General features: G+C 47.5%; 1 protein-coding gene across 1 annotated transcript in view; it reads left to right on the top strand.

The window, feature by feature from the left end:
* Positions 1–23,339, top strand: part of LAPTM5 (lysosomal protein transmembrane 5) — a 43,246-nt gene that overhangs the window by 1,734 nt on the left and 18,173 nt on the right. Inside the window, exons 2-6 of the mRNA XM_084652256.1 lie at positions 13,112–13,205; positions 16,662–16,738; positions 17,543–17,671; positions 19,446–19,571; positions 22,839–22,934. Coding sequence (XP_084508382.1) covers positions 13,112–13,205; positions 16,662–16,738; positions 17,543–17,671; positions 19,446–19,571; positions 22,839–22,934 — 522 coding nt within the window. The remainder of the gene's footprint in view (positions 1–13,111; positions 13,206–16,661; positions 16,739–17,542; positions 17,672–19,445; positions 19,572–22,838; positions 22,935–23,339) is intronic.

Here is a 23,339-nt window from a genome sequence, read left to right as displayed (position 1 = left end):
CGCTATTATGAGGGTGCTTAAAAAAAAGAAAAGAAAAAGATGAGATTGATATAATCCATGAATTCAGGAGATATCAAAATTTTTGTGAACATTTTCCCCTTTTCCAACAGGTCAGTGAACATAGAGTCTTATCCTAATGCAACTGAAGCCAATGGGAAGATTCCATTGGGATTTCAGTCAAGCCCAAGGTCATTTCAGGGGACATTTTAGGATTATAATTAAGTCCATATTTATTTGCTTGTTTGTAAAGCTGTGATCAGTGGTCCTGATGGTGGGCAGAAAACAGTAATTGTGGCACAGCGCTGTGGTCACCTGGAAAAATGTAATACTGGGGGAGGCAGCGTGGCCTAGTGGATGGAGTACTGGCCTGGCACTCAGGACACCTGGTTTGTAGTCCCGGCTCTGCCACTGGCCTCCTGGGTGACTTTGAGCAAGTAACTTTGCCATCCTGTTTCTCAGTTTCCCCATCTGTAAAGCAGGGATAATGATACTGACCTCCTTTGTAAAGCTCTTTGACTCTTTATCAGTTGATCTCAGAGATTGTTATTCAATGATGAAAAAAGCTATTTTCAGAGAATAGCTCCATAGTTGATGCTCTGAGTGTTCAACAAAGCTTGAGGTGAAGCAATTGAGCGTCTCACCAGATACCAATACAAGGACCAAGGACGCTGACAATGCTGCAGCCTGCCCAGGCCTCTGGGTGGAGGTGGGGTTCAGAGTAGGATTTTTCCTGCCTACATGCAGGGGAGTCAGGGGGAATAAATCTCCCTCCCCTCTCATGCATAGACCACCTGCATCATCAGGTGCTCCATGATGGGGCGGGCTGCTGCTCTCTCTTTCATGCAGGTGTATGGGGAGTGGGCAGGGCAGGGTGTGGAGTGGGCAGGGGGCACTTCCCACCTCCCTTTCGCTAGCTGTTGTGGAAGTGAGCTGTGCCGGGGAACAGCTGGTACAGTTTACTTCCTCATTGGTGCCAGGAAGCAGGGACTGAATTGTGATTCTGAGACTGTCCCACTGGAGCGTAGGGGCCTGCGGTTCTGAAGCCACAGGTCTTGCCGTATGTATGCCAGTTAACCAGTTGCCAGGGTGCCCCTGTGCATTGCGGAGGCAGGGTAATGGGCAAGACTCTGGACCTAGGCTGCTTGGGCTTGCAAGCATCTCCTCTAATTTTATTTTCTGCAGATTTTCAAGGGTGACTAACAAAAAAACGTGTTGTCACGGCTAGTGGGAAGCCTGGTTTTTATGTGAGGGACAGAACAGCCCCCTGCAAAGCTGGGTTGACACAAGAAACTGCCCAATTCAGAGTATGGAAAACATGCTTACTTTTCCAATAGCACCTCTCCCTGCATACTTCTTTTTTCACAAACTCTGTGGCTTTTCCCTCTCTCTCTCTCTCTCTCCCCGCCCATCCACCCACTCTATCTATCTATCTATCTATCTATCTATCTATCTATCTATCTATCTATCTATTGTGACAAAGTTCCTGCTCTACCTTGGTGGGTCTCGCGCTTATTGGCGGATTTGCTCGCCTTGGAGCTTCACGGCAGCCCTCAGCTTGGCCGTTTTTCTGAATTCACAGTCCAGGTCGACTCCTCCTGTGTCTGACCAGGAGTTGGGAGGATTTGGGGGGAACCCGGGCCTGCCCTCTACTCCAGGTTCCAGCCCAGGGCCCTGTGGAATGCAGCTGTCTGGAGTGCCTCCTGGAACAGCTGTGTGACAGCTACAGCTCCCTGGGCTACTTCCCCATGGCCTCCTCCCAACACCTTCTTTATCCTCACCACAGGACCTTCCTCCTGGTGTCTGATGATGCTTGTACATCTCAGTCCTCCAACAGTCCGCGTTCTCACTCTCAGCTCCTAGTGCCTCTTGCTCCCAGCTCCTCACACGCACACCACAAACTGAAGTGAGCTCCTTTTTAAAACCCAGGTGCCCTAATTAGCCTGTTTTAATTGATTCTAGCAGCTTCTTGATTGGCTGCAGGTGTCAGCCTGTCTTAATTGTCTCCGGGAGGTTCCTGATTGTTCTGGAACCTTCCCTGTTACCTTACCCAGGGAAAAGGGACCTACTTAGCCTGGGGCTAATATATCTGCCTTCTATTACTCTCCTGTAGCATGTGGGGCAGCCTATATTCCACCTTGGTCCCGAGGCCCGCTGGGGATATCAGTTGGCGGCTCCTTCACGGGGCTGTGAGCACGGGCGTGTTTTTGACACGTTTTACCTCCCTTCCGGAGACTTGCCCTTTTTGCAACGTGAGGGAAACCCTGGCGCACGTCTATTTAGAGTGTGCCAGATTGCAGCCTCTTTTTCGGCTCCTCACAAATATTCTTTTGCGCTTTTGGCTTCATTTTTCTCCCCACCTCTTTATCTATACACTCCCCATCCGTGGCCCCACCAAGTCGCGGGATCTCCTGGTTAGCCTCCTCCTAGCCTTGGCTAAAACAGCCATTTATAAGACCAGAGAGCGGAGGTTGGCTCATGAGGCGTCCTGCGATTGTGAGGCCGTTTTCCGACTCTCAGTACATTCACGTATCCGGGCGGAGTTCCTCTGGGCAGCGTCCACCGACTCCCTTGACACCTTCGAGGAGCGGTGGGCGCTGTCCGGGGTTCTCTGCTCGGTGACCCCGTCCGGTTCCCTCCGTCTGACCCTCTGATTGAGGGAAAGAGCGAGAGCCGCCAGTCACAGCCGTTAGTTGCTGTGAATACCATCATTACTGTCTTCTAGGAGGGGTCCTATAATACATGGGTGTACCCCCCTCCCTCCCAACCACCCACCCCGCAGCCGTGCCCATCTTGTCGGGCACTCTCAGGAGAGGGAGGGTCGGTGACCCTGGGCGCGGCACTAGGTAACTCGAGAGGGTGGAAGACCACGAGTGTCGAGGAAGCCCCCCCGCTCTAGGCCACCAGGTAACTCAGGAGGGTGGAAGACCACGAGTGTCGAGGAAGCCCCCCCGCTCTGGGCCTGGGCTAACCTGAACACCTCTCCCTCCTGAAAGCTGTTGTGTTATACCTTTTGATTGCGTTGTTTTGTTGCTAAGTTTTTTTTTTATTTTATCCTTTTGTATTCTTTGTAACTGTTACAAATAACTTTCCTTTCTGTTTCAAAAAAAAAAAAAAAAAAACCTTCCCTGTTACCTTACCCAGGGAAAAGGGACCTACTTAGCCTGGGGCTAATATATCTGCCTTCTATTACTCTCCTGTAGCATGTGGGGCAGCCTATATTCCACCTTGGTCCCGAGGCCCGCTGGGGATATCAGTTGGCGGCTCCTTCACGGAGCCGTGAGCATGGGCGTGTTCTTGGCGCGGTTCACCTTTATCCCAGACACCTGCCCCTTTTGCGGCGTGAGGGAAACCTTGGCATACATATATCTGGAGTGTGCCATGCTGCAGCCCCTATTCCAGCTCCTCACAAATATTTTATTACGTTTTTGGTTGCAATTTTCCCCTCGCCTTCTTATTTCATAGAATCATAGAATATCAGGGTTGGAAGGGACCCCAGAAGGTCATCTAGTCCAACCCCCTGCTCGAAGCAGGACCAATTCCCAGTTAAATCATCCCAGCCAGGGCTTTGTCAAGCCTGACCTTAAAAACCTCTAAGGAAGGAGATTCTACCACCTCCCTAGGTAACGCATTCCAGTGTTTCACCACCCTCTTAGTGAAAAAGTTTTTCCTAATATCCAATCTAAACCTCCCCCACTGCAACTTGAGACCATTACTCCTCGTTTTGTCATCTGCTACCATTGAGAACAGTCTAGAGCCATCCTCTTTGGAACCCCCTTCCAGGTAGTTGAAAGCAGCTATCAAATCCCCCCTCATTCTTCTCTTCTGCAGGCTAAACAATCCCAGCTCCCTCAGCCTCTCCTCATAAGTCATGTGTTCTAGACCCCTAATCATTTTTGTTGCCCTTCGCTGGACTCTCTCCAATTTATCCACATCCTTCTTGAAGTGTGGGGCCCAAAACTGGACACAGTACTCCAGATGAGGCCTCACCAATGTCAAATAGAGGGGAACGATCACGTCCCTCGATCTGCTGGCAATGCCCCTACTTATACATCCCAAAATGCCATTGGCCTTCTTGGCAACAAGGGCACACTGCTGACTCATATTGAGCTTCTCGTCCACTGTCACCCCTAGGTCCTTTTCCACAGAACTGCTGCCTAGCCATTCGGTCCCTAGTCTGTAGCTGTGCATTGGGTTCTTCTGTCCTAAGTGCAGGACCCTGCACTTATCCTTATTGAACCTCATCAGATTTCTTTTGGCCCAATCCTCCAATTTGTCTAGGTCCTTCTGTATCCTATCCCTCCCCTCCAGCGTATCTACCACTCCTCCCAGTTTAGTATCATCTGCAAATTTGCTGAGAGTGCAATCCACACCATCCTCCAGATCATTTATGAAGATATTGAACAAAACCGGCCCCAGGACCGACCCCTTGGGCACTCCACTCGATACCGGCTGCCAACTAGACATGGAGCCATTGATCACTACCCGTTGAGCCCGACACTCTCTATCCGTGGCCCCACAAAGTCACGAGATCTCCTGGTCAACCTCCTCCTGACCCTAGCTAAAATGACCAACTATATACACAGGAGTGTGTGTATACACATACAGAGTGAGGAGGTTGGCCGATGGAGTCTCCTGTGACTGTGGGGCCTATTTCTGATCCTCGGTCCGTTCACGTATCCGGGCAGAGTTCCTCTGGGCAGCATCCACTAACTCCCTTGATGCCTTTGAGGAGCAGTGGGCACTGTCCGGGGTTCTCTGCTCGGTGTCCCTGTCTGGTTCCCTTCATTTGACCCTTTGACCACACTCCTGTCCCTGTTATTTCATTAATTGTCCCCCAGATTGATTTGGTATCTAGGTCCTGTGGATCCCCCTCTTAGGCTGGGGGGGGGATCCTTTAGCAGTGGACGGGCTTCGCCCGCCCATTTCCCGGATCCCAATAGGATTACTCTCCTGTAGCCATCTGGCCTGACCCTGTCACACTATCTATCTATCTATCTATCTATCTATCTATCTATCTATCTATCTATCTATCTATCTATCTATCTATCTATCTATCTATCCTCATCCACCCCTGCTATCTATCTAGCTATCTAGCTATCTATCTTTTCCTTCTCCAGACCTGAGGAACAGCTCTGTGAAGTTCAAAAACTTACTTCTTCCACCAACAAAGCTGGTCCAATAAAACATATTTCCATCCCCACCTTGTCTGTCTATCTTTCTCTCTATGGCCATCCATTTATTTCTCTATCTGTGGTCACTTATAGGATGCCAATCAATCCACAACGTAAGAGTACACAGCGCAGTGATCCCATCCCATCCCTAGTTTGTCTGCACCGACAGCTCTGTCACGGTGTGTCTCTTTCACACTTAATGCTGTCTCATTGCAGAGAAGGCTGTCTCGCATCAGCACTTTAAAAGGTAAAATATGAGCGCAGATCTTTTTTTCTTTCCTGCATTTTTCATCGTATGTCTGCAGCCAGGCACAGGGAAAAGGGAAAGAGGATTTATAGCCTGGCAGGTACAGTACTTGGATGATTTGCTGAATCAATATCAGTAAAAATTATTGCTGTGGATCCCCGCGATGAATTCCAGTGATGCTTGGTGATAGTAACGCCATCAAACACCAGCGCTGAGGCTTTGTGGCAGTGTCTTGTACTCCTGTAAATTAGATTTGTCTCATTGCTGAGCTCTCCACAGACTGTGGAAATAAATTGTGGATGTTCTCCAATGAATGGGAAGATATAGGGAATGTGAGACAGAGCCCAGGCCCGGGATTAACACATGCTGAACAGAGGCCATGGTGCTTAGCACAGAGATTCACGGTTTGTTTTAAAAAGAAGCACAGATGTGTTAATTCCCCCGGGAAGCACAGGCTCGAGTTATCTGACACCAGCAGCCGAGCCAGGCATACTATCGCTTTCTACACACTGCTGGGATTCATTGGCACCTGGACCCCTGCATGTTAGTCTGTGGAGGGAGGTTTTTCATTACCCACCTGAGCAGGGTGTGTGTGTAGGGAGAGTGAGGGTGATGGGGAAGTTGGGCTAGTGAAAAGAAATATTGCCCAGGTTCTGTCTAGGAGGGAAGGATGGGCCCATGATTAAGGAGCTAGCCTGGGACTCTGGAGATGTGGGTGCAGTTCAGTGCTCTGGCACAGATTTCCTGTGGGCAAATCACTCTCTCTCTCTCTCTCTCTGCCCCAATTCCCCATCTGTACAGTGGGGGTAACAGCACTGCTCTGCCTCCTGAGGGCGTTCTGAGGCACTCAGATGCGACAGGGATGAGGTCCATGGCAGTATCAAGGGAGCCTTCACCCTTAAAATTGCACCAAGGAACTGAATGTTAAAACCAAATCACTTCAGCAACCTCCCTCCCTCTAAAGCGCCCCAACCCTCCCATCAGCTGCTGATTCCCCTTTCCTCCCCAAACCGTCTTCCAATCCCCATGCCCAGCCAGAATACTTCCTGCTGCTGGCGCCCCTTCTATCTGCTGGACCTGCATCCCCACCACCAGAAACTGTCCCCTCCAGCACATCCTGAGGTGGGCATGACAGAAAAAACTATGTGCAGGCATACACTCTATCTAGATTCGCTGGTAGCTTCCGCTGCTATAGTAGGGATGCAACTCAAGTGTAGGTCCTGGTCCCAGATAAAGCTCCCTCTGGCTGCTGGAACCCATTCACGGCTCCCATCTCCAGCTTCCATCCATTCAACCTTCCAGCTTCTAGTTGCCCTCCATGGTGAAAGCTCTTGCATTCCCTGAAAGCTAAAGCCAGTCCATATGAAATGGAAGCTCTCAAGCTGCCTTTGTGGCTTATTTTCTCCAAGAGTAATTAATGAAGGAAAAGCAAGGCCTAGAGCGGAAGGTTGGGCTTGCGGTTAACATGCTGGTCTCCACTGGAGGTGATCTTGATATAGTGCCCTGCTTCACTACTGACTCCTTAGCTAAGACCCTTAATTTCTCTGTGTCTCCAATCCCAATGGCCAAAATAGTGAGCTCTTTAAGGTCGGAACTGTTTCTTACAATGTGTTTGCACAGCATGTAACACATGGGGGCCTATCATCATAATAGGACATTTCTTTATTCTTCGGGGGCTTTGTTGATTCCTCCCCAGCACAGGCTGCATGTGGCTCTTTCTTCTCTTCTTTAATTTTTGTAACAATTTTCCCAATATTTCCCCAGCTTTTCTGAGGTGCTGCTCCCCTGCCCCCAGACCCTCCCATGCACATGCTGTTACAATGCTGTGAGAGTAGGCCGTGTGACAGAGCCACACCTATACAGCGGTTTCAGCTGCTTCTCTTACAGATGCTTCCTTATTCCCTATGGCTTTTTCATGTGAAATCTCACCGCTTGCTCTGCCATCTGTGCTGCTTCTCGAAATTGCTGATGCAGAAACACTCACGGATGCTGGAAACATGAGCAAGAGTGGGAGCTCATAGAGGACACAGCTGAGTACAAGCCCGGGAGACAGGTACTCTGTCTTTCTAGATTCCCCAATAACACCCTTCACTGTGGTGATTGGTGCCCCAAAGCTGTGGGTTCTGGACCATGCGCTGCACAGTAATATGCTAGGCCTACCACCTGCCTCTTGTTTTCCCTTAGGGAAGTTCTTTAGCTCAAGGAGCAGTGGCATCGCTTTTTGGTGCCTACGTTTCCCAGATTCAGTCTCTGCCTATGGCTGTGGTACTCGTAGGCATGGGTTGTGGCTCATTAGACATTAGAGCAAGCATGACCTTATCTATGTGCAGATCCAAATGCAGGACCCACCTCTTGGAGAAAACTTCCCCACCTCCCCCAGCAGTGGTGTCTCCATCAAAGCAACCCACAAGGGGGAAATAAGAAGGGAATAAAGCAGGTGGCTTCAACATCATTGGTATGCTACGTATCACAGTGCTTGGGCTATAGGAGAATCATGCCTCACTAAACTGAAAGATTAAGGGCTTGATTCTCATTACATTAAAGTAGCAGTTCTCAGACTGTGGATCAGGACCCCAAAGTGGGTTCTGGCCCCATTTTAATGGCGTTGCCAGGGCTGGCTTAGACTTGCTGGGGCCCAAGACCAGAGTCGAAGTCTGAGTCCCACCATCCGGGCTGAAGCTGAAGCCCAAATCCCACCGCCTGTTGCCAAAGCCTGAGGGCTTCAGCCTAGGGTAACAGGGCTCAGGTTACAGGCTCCCTGCTGGGACTAAGGCTTTGGCTTTGCCCTACACATTCAGTGAAGCAGGAATCAGGCTTTGGTTCAGGCTTCGGTCCCCCCTCCCAGGGTCGTGTAGTAATTTTTGTTGTCAGAAGGGGGTCGTGGTGCAATGACGTTTGAGAACTGCTGCATTAAGGCCACTTTAGACTTCCAGAGCAGGGTAAAGGGGGCTGAGTATAGATTCCGAAGCCAGAAGGGACCATTGTGATCATCCAGGATAGCCTCAGACTATATGATCACAACGGATCCTTTCTGGCATTGGATTCCATGAAGCTCTATTCTGGCAGCATAAAGGGGCTTTAAAGTAATGAGAAACAAGCTCTTAATCTTCCAGTTTAGCAAGACGGGATTCTCCTCTGACATACACTTGGCTTTACACCAATATACCTTCGGCTACATCAGCAGTTACTCCTGATTCATGCCATAGGGAATGAGAGGACAACCTGGACCTCTTACTGCAGAATTCCCCCTTTTTATAGAAATTAGTGATGAGCCTGCATTGTGAAGTTCAGATCCAGACCCTGATTCAATTTTGAATCCAACTGGGAACTAGAGTTCATGTCCATTTGGATTTGATGACCCCACAGTTCAGCCTATTTGCAAAATTCAGTTCTGCAACCAAAAGTGAACTCCCCTAATGTTCAGTGGCTTCGGATCCACTGTTTCACTTGAGTTTCTGTTGCACAGAAACCTAAAAAAGTCATTTCCTCTTCTGTTCCCCACAATAGCACTTGAGGCATTGACTTCGCAGCAGCAACAAGGTAAGAGAAAGCTCTGAGCAGCTCTTCCATCCTCAAACACCTCCCAACAAAGTTGCAAAGTTCGTTCCCACACAGAAAAAGTAGCATGTAATGTTCGCACTTCATAGAATCATAGAATATCAGGGTTGGAAGGGACCTCAGGAGGTCATCTAGTCCAACCCCCTGCTCAAAGCAGGACCAATCCCCAATTTTTGCCCCAGATCCCTAAATGGTCCCCTCAAGGATTGAACTCACAACTTCAGGGATATTGCACAGTACAGACGGATGTATCTATGTGATAGACCAGGAGAAAACAAATGGGTGTCATCTACATAGGATTCTTTCTTCCACGTATAAATATATATCCTGTTTTTCTTGCATTCACACCAGTTGAGACTTAGGGAATATGAGATCGATTCCTGTCTCTGTCACAGGCTTCTTGTGTGATCTCGGGGCAAGCCACTTAGTTTCTTTGAGCCTCCATTCCCCATTTCCAAAGTGGAGACAATAATCCTCCTTTTCTCCCACTCTTTGCCTGGTGTATTTAGATTGTGAGCTCTTCAGGGCAGGAATCGTCTCTTACTATATACAGCGTAGTAAAACAGGGTCCTGAGCTTGTTTGGAGTCTCCAGGTGCTATCATATTACAGATAAGAGTAATTTTTCTTCTGCTCAGTTAGACACACAGCTCTAGGCTTGATCGCTTCTCTGTTTGCTACTTTCAGGGTTGTTTCCTGTATGCACCCATTGCAAACACAAGTACAAACCACAGCTATTCCTGTCCGTCATCTTCCGCATCATTTTTCAGGCTACTTTCTCAAAATACTCTGAGAAGCTGTTTGAGCCAGATAGAATGTATGCAGTTATTTATCTTGTGGGGGATATGATCATACTTCCTGTGCCTGTCATAGGGTCCGTTATCTCATGATCAGCTCTGCAGAGAGATCTGTGAAGTCTGGCTGAGCTCACGGCCTATCTCATAGGCTTCTTCTTGACAACACTTCAGCACTCGCTGATGCCTTGTGAACCTAGTAGTTTAAGTAGTATGTCCCTCCAGTGCTGCCTGTGGCACCAGGAGTATCGCAGAACATTGGAGCTTCTGGGGACACCACTGAGTCCTGCTATGGGTAGAGATGGTCAGGAATTTTTCAACAAAATGTTTTTTCTATCTCATTCATCCAAACCGAAACATTTTGTGGGAAAGTGTCAATTTGGACAAAACTTTCCCCCATGAGGAATGGAATTTTCTAGTCAAAACCAGAGAGTGCCCCCACAAATTGCTAATTGCCTGGAGGCCTATGGGACTCACACGGAGTAGGGGTGACCTGGATTCATTTTCCTGCACTGCCTGATTTGAACAGGGACTTGAATCCAGGGGTCCCACATCTCCAGTGAGTGCCTGAGCAAGAGTCAGTCTCTGTCTTGCTTTCTCAAGATCTCCTGTTGGAGCTGTTCCACAATATGCAGTGGGCCAGAGAGAGATTTGCTAGCTCAGTGGTTAAGGTGCTCCCTGGGTCTGTGAAAGAGCAGAGTGCAAGTTTCTCCCTCCGAATGCTGGACTTGACTCTGGCCTCCCATGTTCCAAGTGACCGCCCCACCCACAAAGCCATTCTGGGGTGGATCTCTTGCTCTGTTTCCCTGCCATTTTTGGAAAGGTCTCCGTTTTGCCCCAGTGCAGAATGGGAAAGTCTTCAAAATCTCAAGCAGTTTTTTCAGATGAACAGAGTGGCTGCAGGGAGATCCAATAACAAAGGAGCTGGGCGAGTAATAGCAAGATGGCTACAGAGAAACAGGAGGTAATTTATTAACTGGAATCCATAATATACAGTGTACGCTCATGGCATATAACGCAATGTACATGCATGGCTCAGAACATACAAGCGTGGCCCCCAATGTCCACATACGACATGCACCAGGGTTTGTACAGGTATGGGCTACAGGCTGAGTCCTATTTATGGAGCTCATGCCGCATATTCAAATTCTGCAGAATCTAAATTTCTATTTTAAGAAAGCCCAGCCCCCTCATCAAGTTACTCACCCTGATGAATGTGAAGGAAACCTTCCAAGGGTAAGCAATGTGGCACTTCCTTCCTGAGTCTGCAGGCAGCCTGAAGCAATGCCTCTGTGAGGTGTCAACTCAACTGCTCCCTCATTGGTCCTATTGGGGTGTTATCTCTGAAAGCTAATGATGGCTCTTTAAATGTCACCCGAACTATGTCCTGGCTGACCTTTTGGCAACGGTGTGAGGAAAAGGCACGGCAGTGAAATCTGCATGGGCCGGGTGTCGCTACAGAGAAGGAAATGCAGAGAGAAGAAAGAAGGAGAAATACGACAGGACTGGGGGAGAGAAACAAAGGAAGGAAGAGAAACAAAAGGCAGGAAGAGCAGTGGGCTAAAAGGGGAGCCTATTTTTCCACCCAGTGGTGTTGAAAGTTTCAGTAAAGCACCAAACCAGTAAGAAATAATGGTGATTTATTTATGCTTTATCAGCTGGAGCTCTGCTGTGGTCCTCATTTTATGATACTGCCAGCCCACAAGTAAAAATACTCTCTTCCCAGAGGGAGTCTGATATCCCAGACACCTGCTGTATGTAATGTCTGTACATTATCAATCTGTAGTGGGATGCAGCTCTGGACTGACTGCAGGACATTAACTCTCTGCTACACCAGGTGTAGTAAGGGGCTGGTAGCAAGGCTACATTTATTTCCATGTAGTTTAATCTGGAAATTCCTTCTGCAGTTTACGATGGCTATTATCAGGTTGAGCATCTCTTGGGATGTGGAGGACCGCAGTTCACGTCCCTGCTCTGACTGATTTGAAGCAAGGACTCAGACCTGCCTCTCCTACATCCCATTTGAGTGCCTCACCCACCAGGCTGTTCTAGGGGTTGTCTCACCTGTGTTTTTTCATGCCAGAATCCCAAAGGCCTCATTTTCGCTCCACATCAGAACAAAAACAAATTCCAAAGCCTCCATATTCTTGTTGTTCTCTGGCCAGCCCTACAGGCGGCAACCATCACTCGGAGGGTACTGTCAAAGTTCTCAGCCCCCAGCAGCTCCCATAGTGATTAGGGTTACTACCTGGTCAGTATTTGACCGGCTTGGCCGGGTTTCTTTTTATAGATTTGCCAGTTGCCGGAAAAATAATTTAATCTGCCAGGAGTTTTTTTACATGGGTCTAAAGATTTGCATTATTATCACAGTGTTGTTATCTAATGTTAAAAGTTTCTGTGTCTGCTGTTCTCACTAACGCAGTTTAAGCAATAACAGATCAAAACTGCTGAAAATACAGCAGCTGTCTGCCCAGCAACATGCACGCGGTGTACCCTGTGTGCGACAAGGTTTGAGTCACAGGACAGGGTGGAGAAGTGCTATGTTGCCAATCTTATCTATCTGTGTTATCTCTCTAGATACTGTAAGTGGCTGTTGAAGGGGTGGGGGTTGAGGAGTTGCCTTGGGTGGGGGGTGTTGGATGGGGGTTTTTTGCATTTCAAAGGTGGTAACCCTAAATTGAGCTGAGCTCTTTGGAAAATCCACCCCCTTCTCTTTAGGCCTACATGAGCACCAAGCTCTTTTGAACATCAACAATCTTTGATGTTTGAAATAAATTCCTCACCACAGAGCCTACAAGGGGGTTGAGGAAGAAGCAGAGTGTTATGGTGAAAGCACAGGACCGGGGCTGACTGAGTTCTTTCCCTCGCTCTCCCACAAATTCTGTCTGTGACCTTGGGGAGGTCCCATCGGTCTGTGCCTCGGTTTCCCCTCAGTCTCTCACAGAGCAGTTTCAGCAAAAACAACGAGAAGTCCTTGTGGCACCTTAGAGACTAACAAATTTATTTGGGCGTAAGCTTTCATGGGCTAGAACCCACTTCATCTGATGCATGGAGTGGAAAATACAGGAGTAGGTATAAATACATGAAAAGATGGGAGTTGCCTTACCAAGTGTGAGGTCAGTCTAACGAGACAATTCAATTAACAGCAGGGTACCAAGGGAGGAAAAATAACTTTTGTAGTGGTAATGAGAGCAGTTTCAATCCATTAACGTTTGTATGGCACTTGGAGACTCTGAGGCGGGTTGTGCAGTAGGAATTCCAAGCAGTAGTGATCTCTGGAAACTGGTTGATAAGAAATTGGCAGGCTGCCTGCATAACCATCTCCTCTGTTTTGCTCTTCTAGGTCATGAGCATACTGCTCTTGATTGAGTACTCGATGGAGGTGGCTACTGGGAAAGGCTACTGCAAAGTCCTGGACAAGGATTACTACATAATTGGTAGGTTCAGTAGATGGAAGAGAAGCCAGAGGAGAAGCTGAGAGGGCTGCGTTTGAGAGGGTGCATTCAATCCAAGGTTGTTTCTTCTCCAAATCTTCTTCAAACCAGTTGTCAGATGCTGCAGTTTAGAACTGAGGGGCAAGAGCTGAAAACTTCAGACCCAGATCCGACCTAAAACAGATACATAAATTAGGGAGTAAATAATAATAATCCTCTGTTTTTTTTGTATACTGGGAGAGAGCTTTCCAACCACAGATCTCAAAGCCCCTGGCTAATATTAATTGATTAAATCTCATAACAGCCCTGAAATAGGTGAAATTTTTCTGAATTTCAAATTTTCAGTGATGTTTTTCTGCAAAAATGCAATTTTTGATCAAAACAAGACCAATTTTTATCAGTTTTTTATTAGCTACAGAGCTGATTGAAATTTTTCAATGATCCAGATCTATAATGTTAACATTTCGGGGGGTGGGGGTGGGGGGCGGGAAATGAAATTTGAATAACTAGTAGAAAAGTCCCACAATTTTGTTTTTATTTTTTTCAACCAGTGCTACCTGGCATGTCTATAGGCGTTGTACACATAAATGTATATGCTGCTTAGCAACATTTTTGAACCGCTGTCAAATATAAAATGTTCCCACAAGTAGTGATGTATAAAAATGATGATTTGTTTCCAAAAATTTTTTGAAAAAAAAAATCATTTAGTGACAATACATTTCACATTTTACCAACCCTGAATTAAATGGCCAGTTTTAGCAGCAGGGAAGATGTCAAATGATCATGAAGTTTCCATACAAAAATAAATTGTTATCCAAGCGAGACATTGCATTTCACAAACCTTGAGATTTCTGCTTAAAAACAGAATGATTTTGTGTGAAAACAGTACTATTTTTTAACAAAACAAAATTAAAAAGGCCAAATTTGGCATATATTCCCTCTACCCACTCGCCTCCCAAAGTTGCAGTATTTTGCAAATTTCCAATGAAATCCCGAACGCTTGCATTTGAAGGTGCATCACAAATATTTCACAGAGGTCTATTCATGAGATTGCTGGCATTTTTTTTTCTGGTCAGACTGGAAATACCACAAAGAGGAACTTTTATAGTTCCAGAAATTAGAAGTGAAAACAATGTGTTTAAACACTGCAAAATGCTCAGCTTGAATTCAAATACAGAAATGGAAGAAGATTTGGGAAATTCATCCACCCCCCACAAAAAAAACTGGTTCTCTCACTCGTCCTCAACGCCTTTTGTTCTGTGTGTAAATTGCACCAGAGTGGAGTGTGTTAATAATACCCTGGAATGTTGTGAAACTCTTTACCATTTCCTGTGAGTCAATTTACACCCCTTCAGCTTTTGCTTTCCCATGTGCACTAAAAGTGCACACATTTGTATTTAAACTTTTAATTTCATTATCGTTCTCAAAAGCTTTGCAGCAACAACTTGCACATTTCTACTGTGTGATATCATGCACTACAGAAATGTAAAACAAACAATAGTGGAAGAAAAGAGCTGAGCGACAATTTTAACCCACATGGGAGATTTTCAAAGGCGTTAGGTGTCCAGATCTCATTGACTTTCAATGGGAGTTGCATCTTTATTTGGTCTTTGTGCCGCATGGAAAGGCCAGACCTCTAACACGCCTTAATTCCATTTGTGGTGGCTTAATTTCCTTTGTTTTTGTTTTAATTCATATATAAAAATGTATGACTGCAGTAATAATGACTAGGAGTTGTCATCACAATCTTGATGGACTCATTCAGGGGAAGCAGCAGAGCTATTCAGGAAAACAGTGTGCGTGCAGCTTTTGTCATATGGACCAGAACCCCCTGCACTGGAGGCAGAACACGCTTGAAGGACCGTTAGGTTTATTTCTCTTGCCAATCCTGTCCTGCCCTTGAACCCAGCTGTTCAGAAGCAGCACTCTGCAGTGTATCAACAGCCCAACAACCTAAATATCCATCTCCAGCAATCAGCAAATGTGACTATTAAAACCACAGTTTACGAGCCCTGCCTGCATTCCCCCCCCCCCTCTCCCGCCAGTTTATTGGGCCATAAAATAGAAACAGGCCTCTTTGCATTCAATGGGAACATTAGGAGTCATTCAAAGTCCCTTCTAGCTGCATTCAGCACACTAGCTCTGATGTGGCCAGAAGTTAATCAAAACACACATTTGGCAAACAAAACCTGTTTTTTTATTAGTCCCCTTGCTATGGTTGCAAAGGCCCAGTATAGGCTTCATCAGACCACCATGGCGTACACTGTTGATACCACATTTGCAATGAGAAAGGACTTTTATTTCATAACATACTTCTCCCTGCTCATGAAATTCCTGGGTATCTCTGCGCGCGAGAGAGAGACCACGTTTATTCATTTGCTGGCATGTGTGTTTGTATAAATCATGGACTGGGGCAGTCTCATGAGATACACACACCAATTTGGGGAAGCTTTCACCAGCAGCAGTGAAATCCCCAAGCAAAGTGGACAGGCTGGGGGGAACTATCCTCTTCAGATATGCACAGAGGTCTTCAATGGCAGCTTAGACCATGGGTTTGGGGCTGGGAGAGGGCAGGAAGCATGTCTAGTGCGACTGTGACTACACACCAGCCAAATCCCCCCATGTGAGTGGGAGGCAGGATCCAAAAGCCGAAACCCCTATGAAGGAAAAGGAGGACATTGTTGTTACTGTCGCACACCGTGGGCTGTTGTAGCACCTGTAGAAGTGCTCCCTGCCCTGGGGAATGGAAAGGAGAATTCTGCAGAGTAGATAGGAACTCAGGTCTGGCACTGTGGATCCAGATTTGATCCTTCACATGAGGGTGTTTGGAAGAAAAAAAGACAAGATTCTATCAATTCAAGCCCCCTGCAATACAAACCACAGGTGCAGAGTGAGTCTAGGGAAGAACAGATATAGCAATGCCCAAGAATGAGTCTCAGTCCATAGAATCACAGAAGTTGGACATGGAAAGATCGTATTAGGCTTTTCCCTTATAGTCTATTCTCCAGTGCTTCATCCACCACAGAAGTAAATGTCCCACGCAATGGGTATTCTGCTACTTGTTTTGGGAGACAATTTGCCCAGCTTAACACCCCTTGCAAAATATTTATCTTCCACTGACAACATATCCTTATATAATTCCCTGGTTAACTGTGTCATGTCCCTGGCTAGCAGCTGCTCCGTATAGAAGGTAAGAGCCTACTACTGGTGGCACATGGCAGAGGTGCTTCTTTAGCTCATGGGATGGAGGCAACTGGATTTAGCAGTGACGGTCCTGCGTTCAATTCCACCTGAGGAGAAGTCATTATGTTGAAGTAAAAGCTTTGACTTATGGGACCAAATCCTCCAGTCTTTAACTCAGTTAAAATTTCCATTGAGCACTGATTGACTAAGTAGTTCTGGCCCATGATTTGAAATGCTTCTGTGTTGCATTGGGATCTTAATATTATTATTTATTAGCGGACATCACCACCAGCTTCCTGTTGATCTTCATGCTGTTTATCGTCAGCTTCTACCTTCTTTATGGAGTGGTGAAGGTATGTCATTTTAAAATAACTTTCAGTCTTGTTTTTGTAGGGATGGAGGGGGGGGGGAGATTATTTACAATTTCAAACCCATTGAACTGGTCACTCACAAATTTGCTCAAAGTCTCGCTGTGCCTACTAGGGTTAGGGGGAAATTTTCCATCAAAATTATTTTTAATGGATAATTGGGTTTTCAATTAAATGATTTTTTCATGCCAAGAGTCTGCTTTCCACTGACAATTAAGATTTTTTGTTGAAATATTTCAGCCGAAACCTAAAATATTGTTGATTTGGAAATGCTGCCATGGTGCCGAATTGCAGTTGTTCTCCTATATGGGCTGGTCAGACTACATCTCCCATAATGCACCATAGTCAGCAACTCCCATGATGCAACCGCCCCCCCTCTCCAATAAGAGAAACCATGGTGAATCATGGGAGATATAGTCTGACCAGGGTGCTTAGCCTAGAGAGGAGAACAGCAGCTTGAGGCCCCCGAACTACAATTCCCATGAAGCAAAGTGGCAGAATTTCCAAATTGAAATATTTCAGCTTTCAAATTGCCATAAAAAAATCTAAATTTTCCATGGCAAAAAAACAAAAAAACAAACCCTATTTTTTGAACAGCTCTCATGTCTATAAGGTAGATTTCTAACACACCTGTCACACTAATATCTAGAGTTAGGTGTGGAATTTCTTGCCGGGGTGTGTGTGTGTGTAATTTTTTCTAGCTGTAACAGCACAATAGCACTATAATAGCCCTTTCTAATCAATCCCACTTGAATAGAAATAATCAGTTGCCTGCTCTCTCTCTCACAGAATAGGGAACGCCTCTTGATTCCATTCCTGGCTTTGCAAATCATGGATTTTCTCCTCACCCTCTTCACAATCTTCAGTTCCTACATTCAAGTCCCTGAAATGCTGTCATTTGCATCCATTAGCCATGTGGTAAGTAAGAAGCATGAGCCCACTTTCAGGCTGCCGGGGTGCAGATATATAGCAGTATACGTGAAACTAAACTTGATGGACTAGACAAAGGCCCCAGAGAAGCAGGAAGGCTAGTCCAGTAGTTAGGATTGTCACCAGGGTCTTTGGAGACATGGGTTCAAGTCTCTGCTCCGCCACAGACTTCCTTTGTCATCTTGGGCAAGTCACTTAGTTTCTCTGTGCCTCAGCTCCCCACCTGTATCCTGGGGCTACTAGTACTTCCTTCTCTCACAGGATAACTGCATTAAAAAGATGATGAGCTGCTCCGAAGCTACTGTGATAGGGCTATATAAATACCTAAGGCAGATAGGCTAGTGATCTACTCTGACATAGGACCCCTAGCAGGATACTTGGTGCGCTATATGAACAAGGGGTGAATGTCTGGCCCCACTGAACTCAGTGGGTGTTTTGCCATTGGTTTAAATACAGCCAGGATTTCATCCCCAAAGTCCACTGCTAGTCTTACAACCCTGTGTAACTGGAATCTCTGCCCCACTGCAGGAATCATTCATTTAATATTCATCACATTTCCTATAACCTCACTTGCCTGATTCATCACACTCGATGTAATTTATTTACAGTAATAAAAGCAAAGTGACAGCAGGTTGAGGGTTGGCCAGGGGAACATTTGTGTCTAAGATGATGGACCGGAGAGAGGTCTGACAGTGGAACTAGAGAGTACTTTAAAGGGAAACTGTAGTGATGAATTCTCCTCTCATGCCATTGATAACTAAATACATATATTTCATCTCTGGTCAAAAGTCAAACTTCAGACCTAAACAGTAAGCATCAAACATGATATTTAGGCATCAAAATCAGGAGCAATTTTCAGAGATGTTGAAAGCCAGCAGCTCCCATCAGCAGGAGCCCAGAAACTCTGAGAACTGGGTTTTTGCATGAAATTCAGCCCATTTATTGGGTGCCTAAATATGGATTTTGCTGCCTCTCCTGCCTACATCCCCAACACCCCAAGTCTGAAAAAATTTGGCCTGCACTATACTTTCTAGACTGTTTTTCGGAAAACTTTTATGGGTGACAGGCCTGATTCACCATTGCCTTTCCCCCTTGTGCCATCAGGTGCCCTAGTGCAAAACAGGGGTAAAACACCACATTTTACATCCACTTTGTACTGGGGTTAACAATCATGCAGGGGACCAGCTCCCCATTGGCAGTCAGGGTATGTCTCTATGGCAGTCAGAGGTATGACTAACACATACCCAAGCTAGCTTTGATCTAGCTAGCTCCAATAAGAATATCACTGAAGCTGCGGCAGCGTGGGCTCACTGATCAAGTATGTATCCAGGACCCCAGGCATAGGGGGTGTTGTACAGCCCATGCTGACACGCATGCTGCCATGACTTCCCTGCTCTGTTACCCAAGCTATCTAGATGAAAGCTAGCATGGGTATGTCTACACATGCTGCAGTCACACCTCTGATTGCAGTGTAGACAGACCTTAAGGTCTGACATACTGATAGCAGTGTAGACATAACTTAATCTGGAGCACCTCAGCAGCATAAAGGCACCTTCAAGTGCCACTTAAACTTGAGTCCACTTGAAGGTCTATTTACACTGTCAGAGTGGCATAAAGGGGTTGTGGCATAAAAGAGAGTAAGGCCCAAGTGCAGGATAAAGGAGAATCAGGCCCTTTATAGCTAAGGAAACACCCACAAATATGGCTCTTTCGTTTAACCAAAAATAAAGCCTTGATCACTCTGGCATTTTTGTCTCTGTAGAAAGCACACACGAAGTTTCCCTTCCTGGCCGTGCAATTACTGGATTTCTGTCTGAATGTCTTAACACTTTGTAGTTCCTACATGGAGGTCCCAGGCTATCTCAGCTTCCACTCAGCGAACCAAGAGGTAGGTAATAAATGAACGACAAGCATGAGCCCGGACAACAAGTGCCATGTTGTGCTTTAGCCTATCAGGGAAATCAGCAAAATGTTCATCCAGTTTTTTTCTGTTCTGAAAAATGTTTCTTTAATACTTGCTGTTAGAGCAGCACCCCCAGCTCTGCTCTGCTCAGTGCCAAAGGTCATCTGTAGGGAGGGATGAAAGTAACCTAAGGGACTTACCGGTATGCAGGGGGGCCGGGGTCCTGAGCAAGGTCAGGGGGTGGCTCAACCGGAAGGGGTGGGGCTAGGATGACCAGATGTCCTGATTTTGGGGTCTTTTTCTTATATAGGTAGGCTCCTATAACCCCACACCCCCGTCCCGATTTTTCACACTTTCTGTCTGGTCACCCTAGATGGAGCCTCGGGCGGAAGGGGTGGGGCTTGGGACAGACTCACCCAGCCAGCCCTTCAGTGTGGCCTGGAGGCAATTTAAAGGGCTCACGGCCACTGCCACCATCGCTTCCCCCGGGCTCCAGCAGCAATTTAAAGTGTCCGGGGTAGCAACAGCCGGGAGCCCTGGGCCCTTTAAATCACCGCCAGAGCCCCATGGTAGTGGTAGCAGCAGTGGGGAGTCCCGGGGCTCTGGCAGCGATTTAAATTGCCGGGCCCCGGGGAAGCTGCCCCCTGCCAGTACGGTCGGCTTTATACCAGCTTGGACCGTACCGGCTTACTTTCATCTCTGTCTGTAGGACTTTCTAATCAACATCACTGTGCCCTTCCCTGACAGTTTGCTTGTGCAGTCATCATTTCTTAAAAGCACAACTCGTTTTGCTGCGGCAAATTTTGTGGGTGCAAATTAAATCGGCAAAACTGGGAGGCTGGGAATTGGCCTCCCTGAGGACATACCTTCACTAAGGCTCTGATTCAGCAAAGCACCTAAGCTAGGGTTACCAACTTTCTACTTGCACACAACTGAACACCCTTGCCCCGCCCCTATTCTGATGCCCCACCCCTGCCTCGCCCCTTCTCTGAGGCCATGCCCCCTGCTCACTCCACTCCCCCCTCCCTCTGTCTCTCCCTTTCCCCACCCTGACTCACTCACTCATTTTCACCGGGCTGGCTCAGGGGTTGGTATGTGGGAGGCGGTGAGGGCTCTGGCTGGAGGTGCGGGATCCAGGGTGGGACCAGGGATGATGGATTTGGGATGCAGGAGGGGGCTCCAGGATGGGGCAGGGGGTTGGTGTGTGGGGGTGTGTGAGGGCTTCAGCTGGGGGTGCAGACTCTGGTGTGGGGCTGGAGATGAGGGGTTTGGGGTGCAGGAGGGGGCTGAGGGCTGGAGGTGTGAGTTCCAGGGTGGGGCCAGAAATTAGGGGTTCAGGGTGCTTGAGGGGGCTCCAGGCTGCGGCAGGGGATTCAGGTGCAGGGTTGGGGGTTTGGTCTCTGCCTGAGGGTGCAGGCTCTGGTGTGGGACCAGGGATGAGGGATTTGGGATGCAGGAGGGGGCAACAGGCTGGGGCAGGAGGTCGGTGTGTGGGAGTGTGTGAGGGCTTCAGCTGGGAGTGCAGACTCTGGTGTGGGGCTGGAGATGAGGGGTTTGGGGTGTAGGAGGTCTGCTCCAGGCTGGGACCAAAGGGTTCAGGGTGCAGGAGGGGGCCCCGGGATGGGGAAGGGGAGAGGGGTGCGGAGGTGGGGAGGGCTCCAGCTAGGGGTGCAGGCTCTGGGGTGGGGCTGGGGATGAGGGGTTTGGGGTGCAGGAGGGTGATCCAGGCTGGGATCAAGGGGTTCGGAGGGCGGGAGGGGGATTGGGGCTGGGGCAGCAGGTTGGGGCACAAGACGGGGTCGGGGTGCAGGCTCCGGATGGCACTTACCTCAAGCAGCTCCCAGAAGCAGCTGCATGTTCCCCTTCTGGCTCCTATATGGAAGTGCGGCTAGGTGGCTCTGTGCACTTCCCTGTCCGCAGGTGCCGCACCCGCAGCTCCCATTGGCCGTGGTTCCCAGCCAATGGGAGCTGCGGAGCCGGTGCTTGAGGTGGGGACAGCATGCAGAGTCCCCTGGCTACCCCTACATATAGGAGCCAGAGCGGGGACAGGCCGCTGCTTCTGGGAGCTGCAGGGAGCCACGGCAGGCAGGGAGCCTGCCTTAGCCTTGCTGCGCCGCTGACCAAACTTTTAATGGTCTGGTCAGCAGTACTGACCCGAGCCACCAGGGTCCCTTTTCAACCAGGCATTCCAGTAAAAAACCAGACACCTGACAACTCTAACCTAAGCACATACCAAGTCGAAGCCTATTCAGCAAACCAATTAAACATGATTAACTTTAGCCACAAGCTTAAGTGCCATTAACTTCAATGGATTGGGATCAGCTTTTAGATAACAAATCAATGCATTAAAATTAAGTGAAAATATTCGGGCCAGTTGAAAATTTTCCATCAAAACTGTTTTCCTGTGGAAAATTGAGGTTTTCATGAAACTAGATTTTTCATGAAAAGTGTCTGCTTTCTGCAGAAAATTTTTTGTTGAAAAATAGAGCATCTGAAAACTGAAATATTTTGGCAAAAAAAGAAATACTTCAGCCAAAACCGGAACTATGTCTGATGCACAGAGGGGACAGCGAGGTGCATGATGGGAGATGGAGTCTGATCATGGAGCCTGGCCTATTGCAGAGACTGGGAGCATGGGGCACATGAACTATAGCTCCCAGGAGGCACTGCAGCAGCATTTCAGAATCAAAATATTTGGTTTTGGCCAAAATATTTTATTTTTTGATTAAAATATGTTGGGGATTGATTCCTCCCTGCCCCCACCCCCCAAAAACTTGAAATTTTCCATGGAAAATGTAGATAATTTTTTTGTTTTGTTTCATTTTTGTTGATATTTTCTGCTTGGGGCGGGAGGGGCATTCTGACCAGCTCGAGATCTGCCTTTGCTGATCAGAGCAAGGCATTTTGCCCATGGAGATGCCATTACACATTTCCCTGTCAGAGTGGGTGCAATTAAAGGTGGGGGCTGGATCCACCCAGGGTTAATCAAAGCCCCGATTCAGGCCAGGAAGCACTGGCAGACACCTGGTTATCAACAGGAAATGAAAAACTGTCCCTTATGGATTACTACTTTCCCACTTCAGCAGAACCAGAATGTTTGGTCCTTTAAGTCATGAAAGTTTTCCCTGATAACAGGGAAAACAAGGAATGTGTCTCCAAGGAATCAGACCAAAACTGTCAACTGATTTCATCTGGCCCTTGATGTTGGAATAAAGACATATGACTATCATGGGCACTTCCCTTTCCTTTCAGAGCTTCCTGCCAAGCCAGGAGACGTTGTCTTCCGAGGAGTATGCCAAAGTGATGATCACCTTCACCATCACATTCATCGCTGTCCTCCTCCTAAAGGTAACCCACCATATGCTGCAGGATAGGGATAGGATACAGAGGGACCTAGACAAATTAAAGGATTGGGCCAAAAGAAATCTGATGAGGTTCAACAAGGACAAGTGCAGAGTCCTGCACTTAGGACGGAAGAATCCCATTCACCGCTACAGACTAGGGACCAAGTGGCTAGGCAGCAGTTCTGTAGAAAAGGACCTAGTGGTTACAGTGGATGAGAAGCTGGATGTCAGTCAACAGTGTGCCCTTGTTGCCAAGAAGGTTCATGGCATTTTGGGCTGTATAAGTTGGATCATTGCCAGCAGATCGAGGGACGTGATCGTTCCCCTCTATTCGACATTGGTGAGGCCTCATCTGGAGTACTGTGTCCAGTTTTGGGCCCCACACTACAAGAAGGATGTGAAAAAATTG

Source organism: Lepidochelys olivacea (assembly GCF_965140295.1).
Source record: "Lepidochelys olivacea isolate rLepOli2 genome assembly, chromosome: 19".
Classification (NCBI taxonomy): Eukaryota; Metazoa; Chordata; order Testudines; family Cheloniidae; genus Lepidochelys; species Lepidochelys olivacea.
The sequence above is the reverse complement of the archived record's forward strand: the minus strand, read 5'-3'. Positions and strand labels throughout refer to the sequence as shown.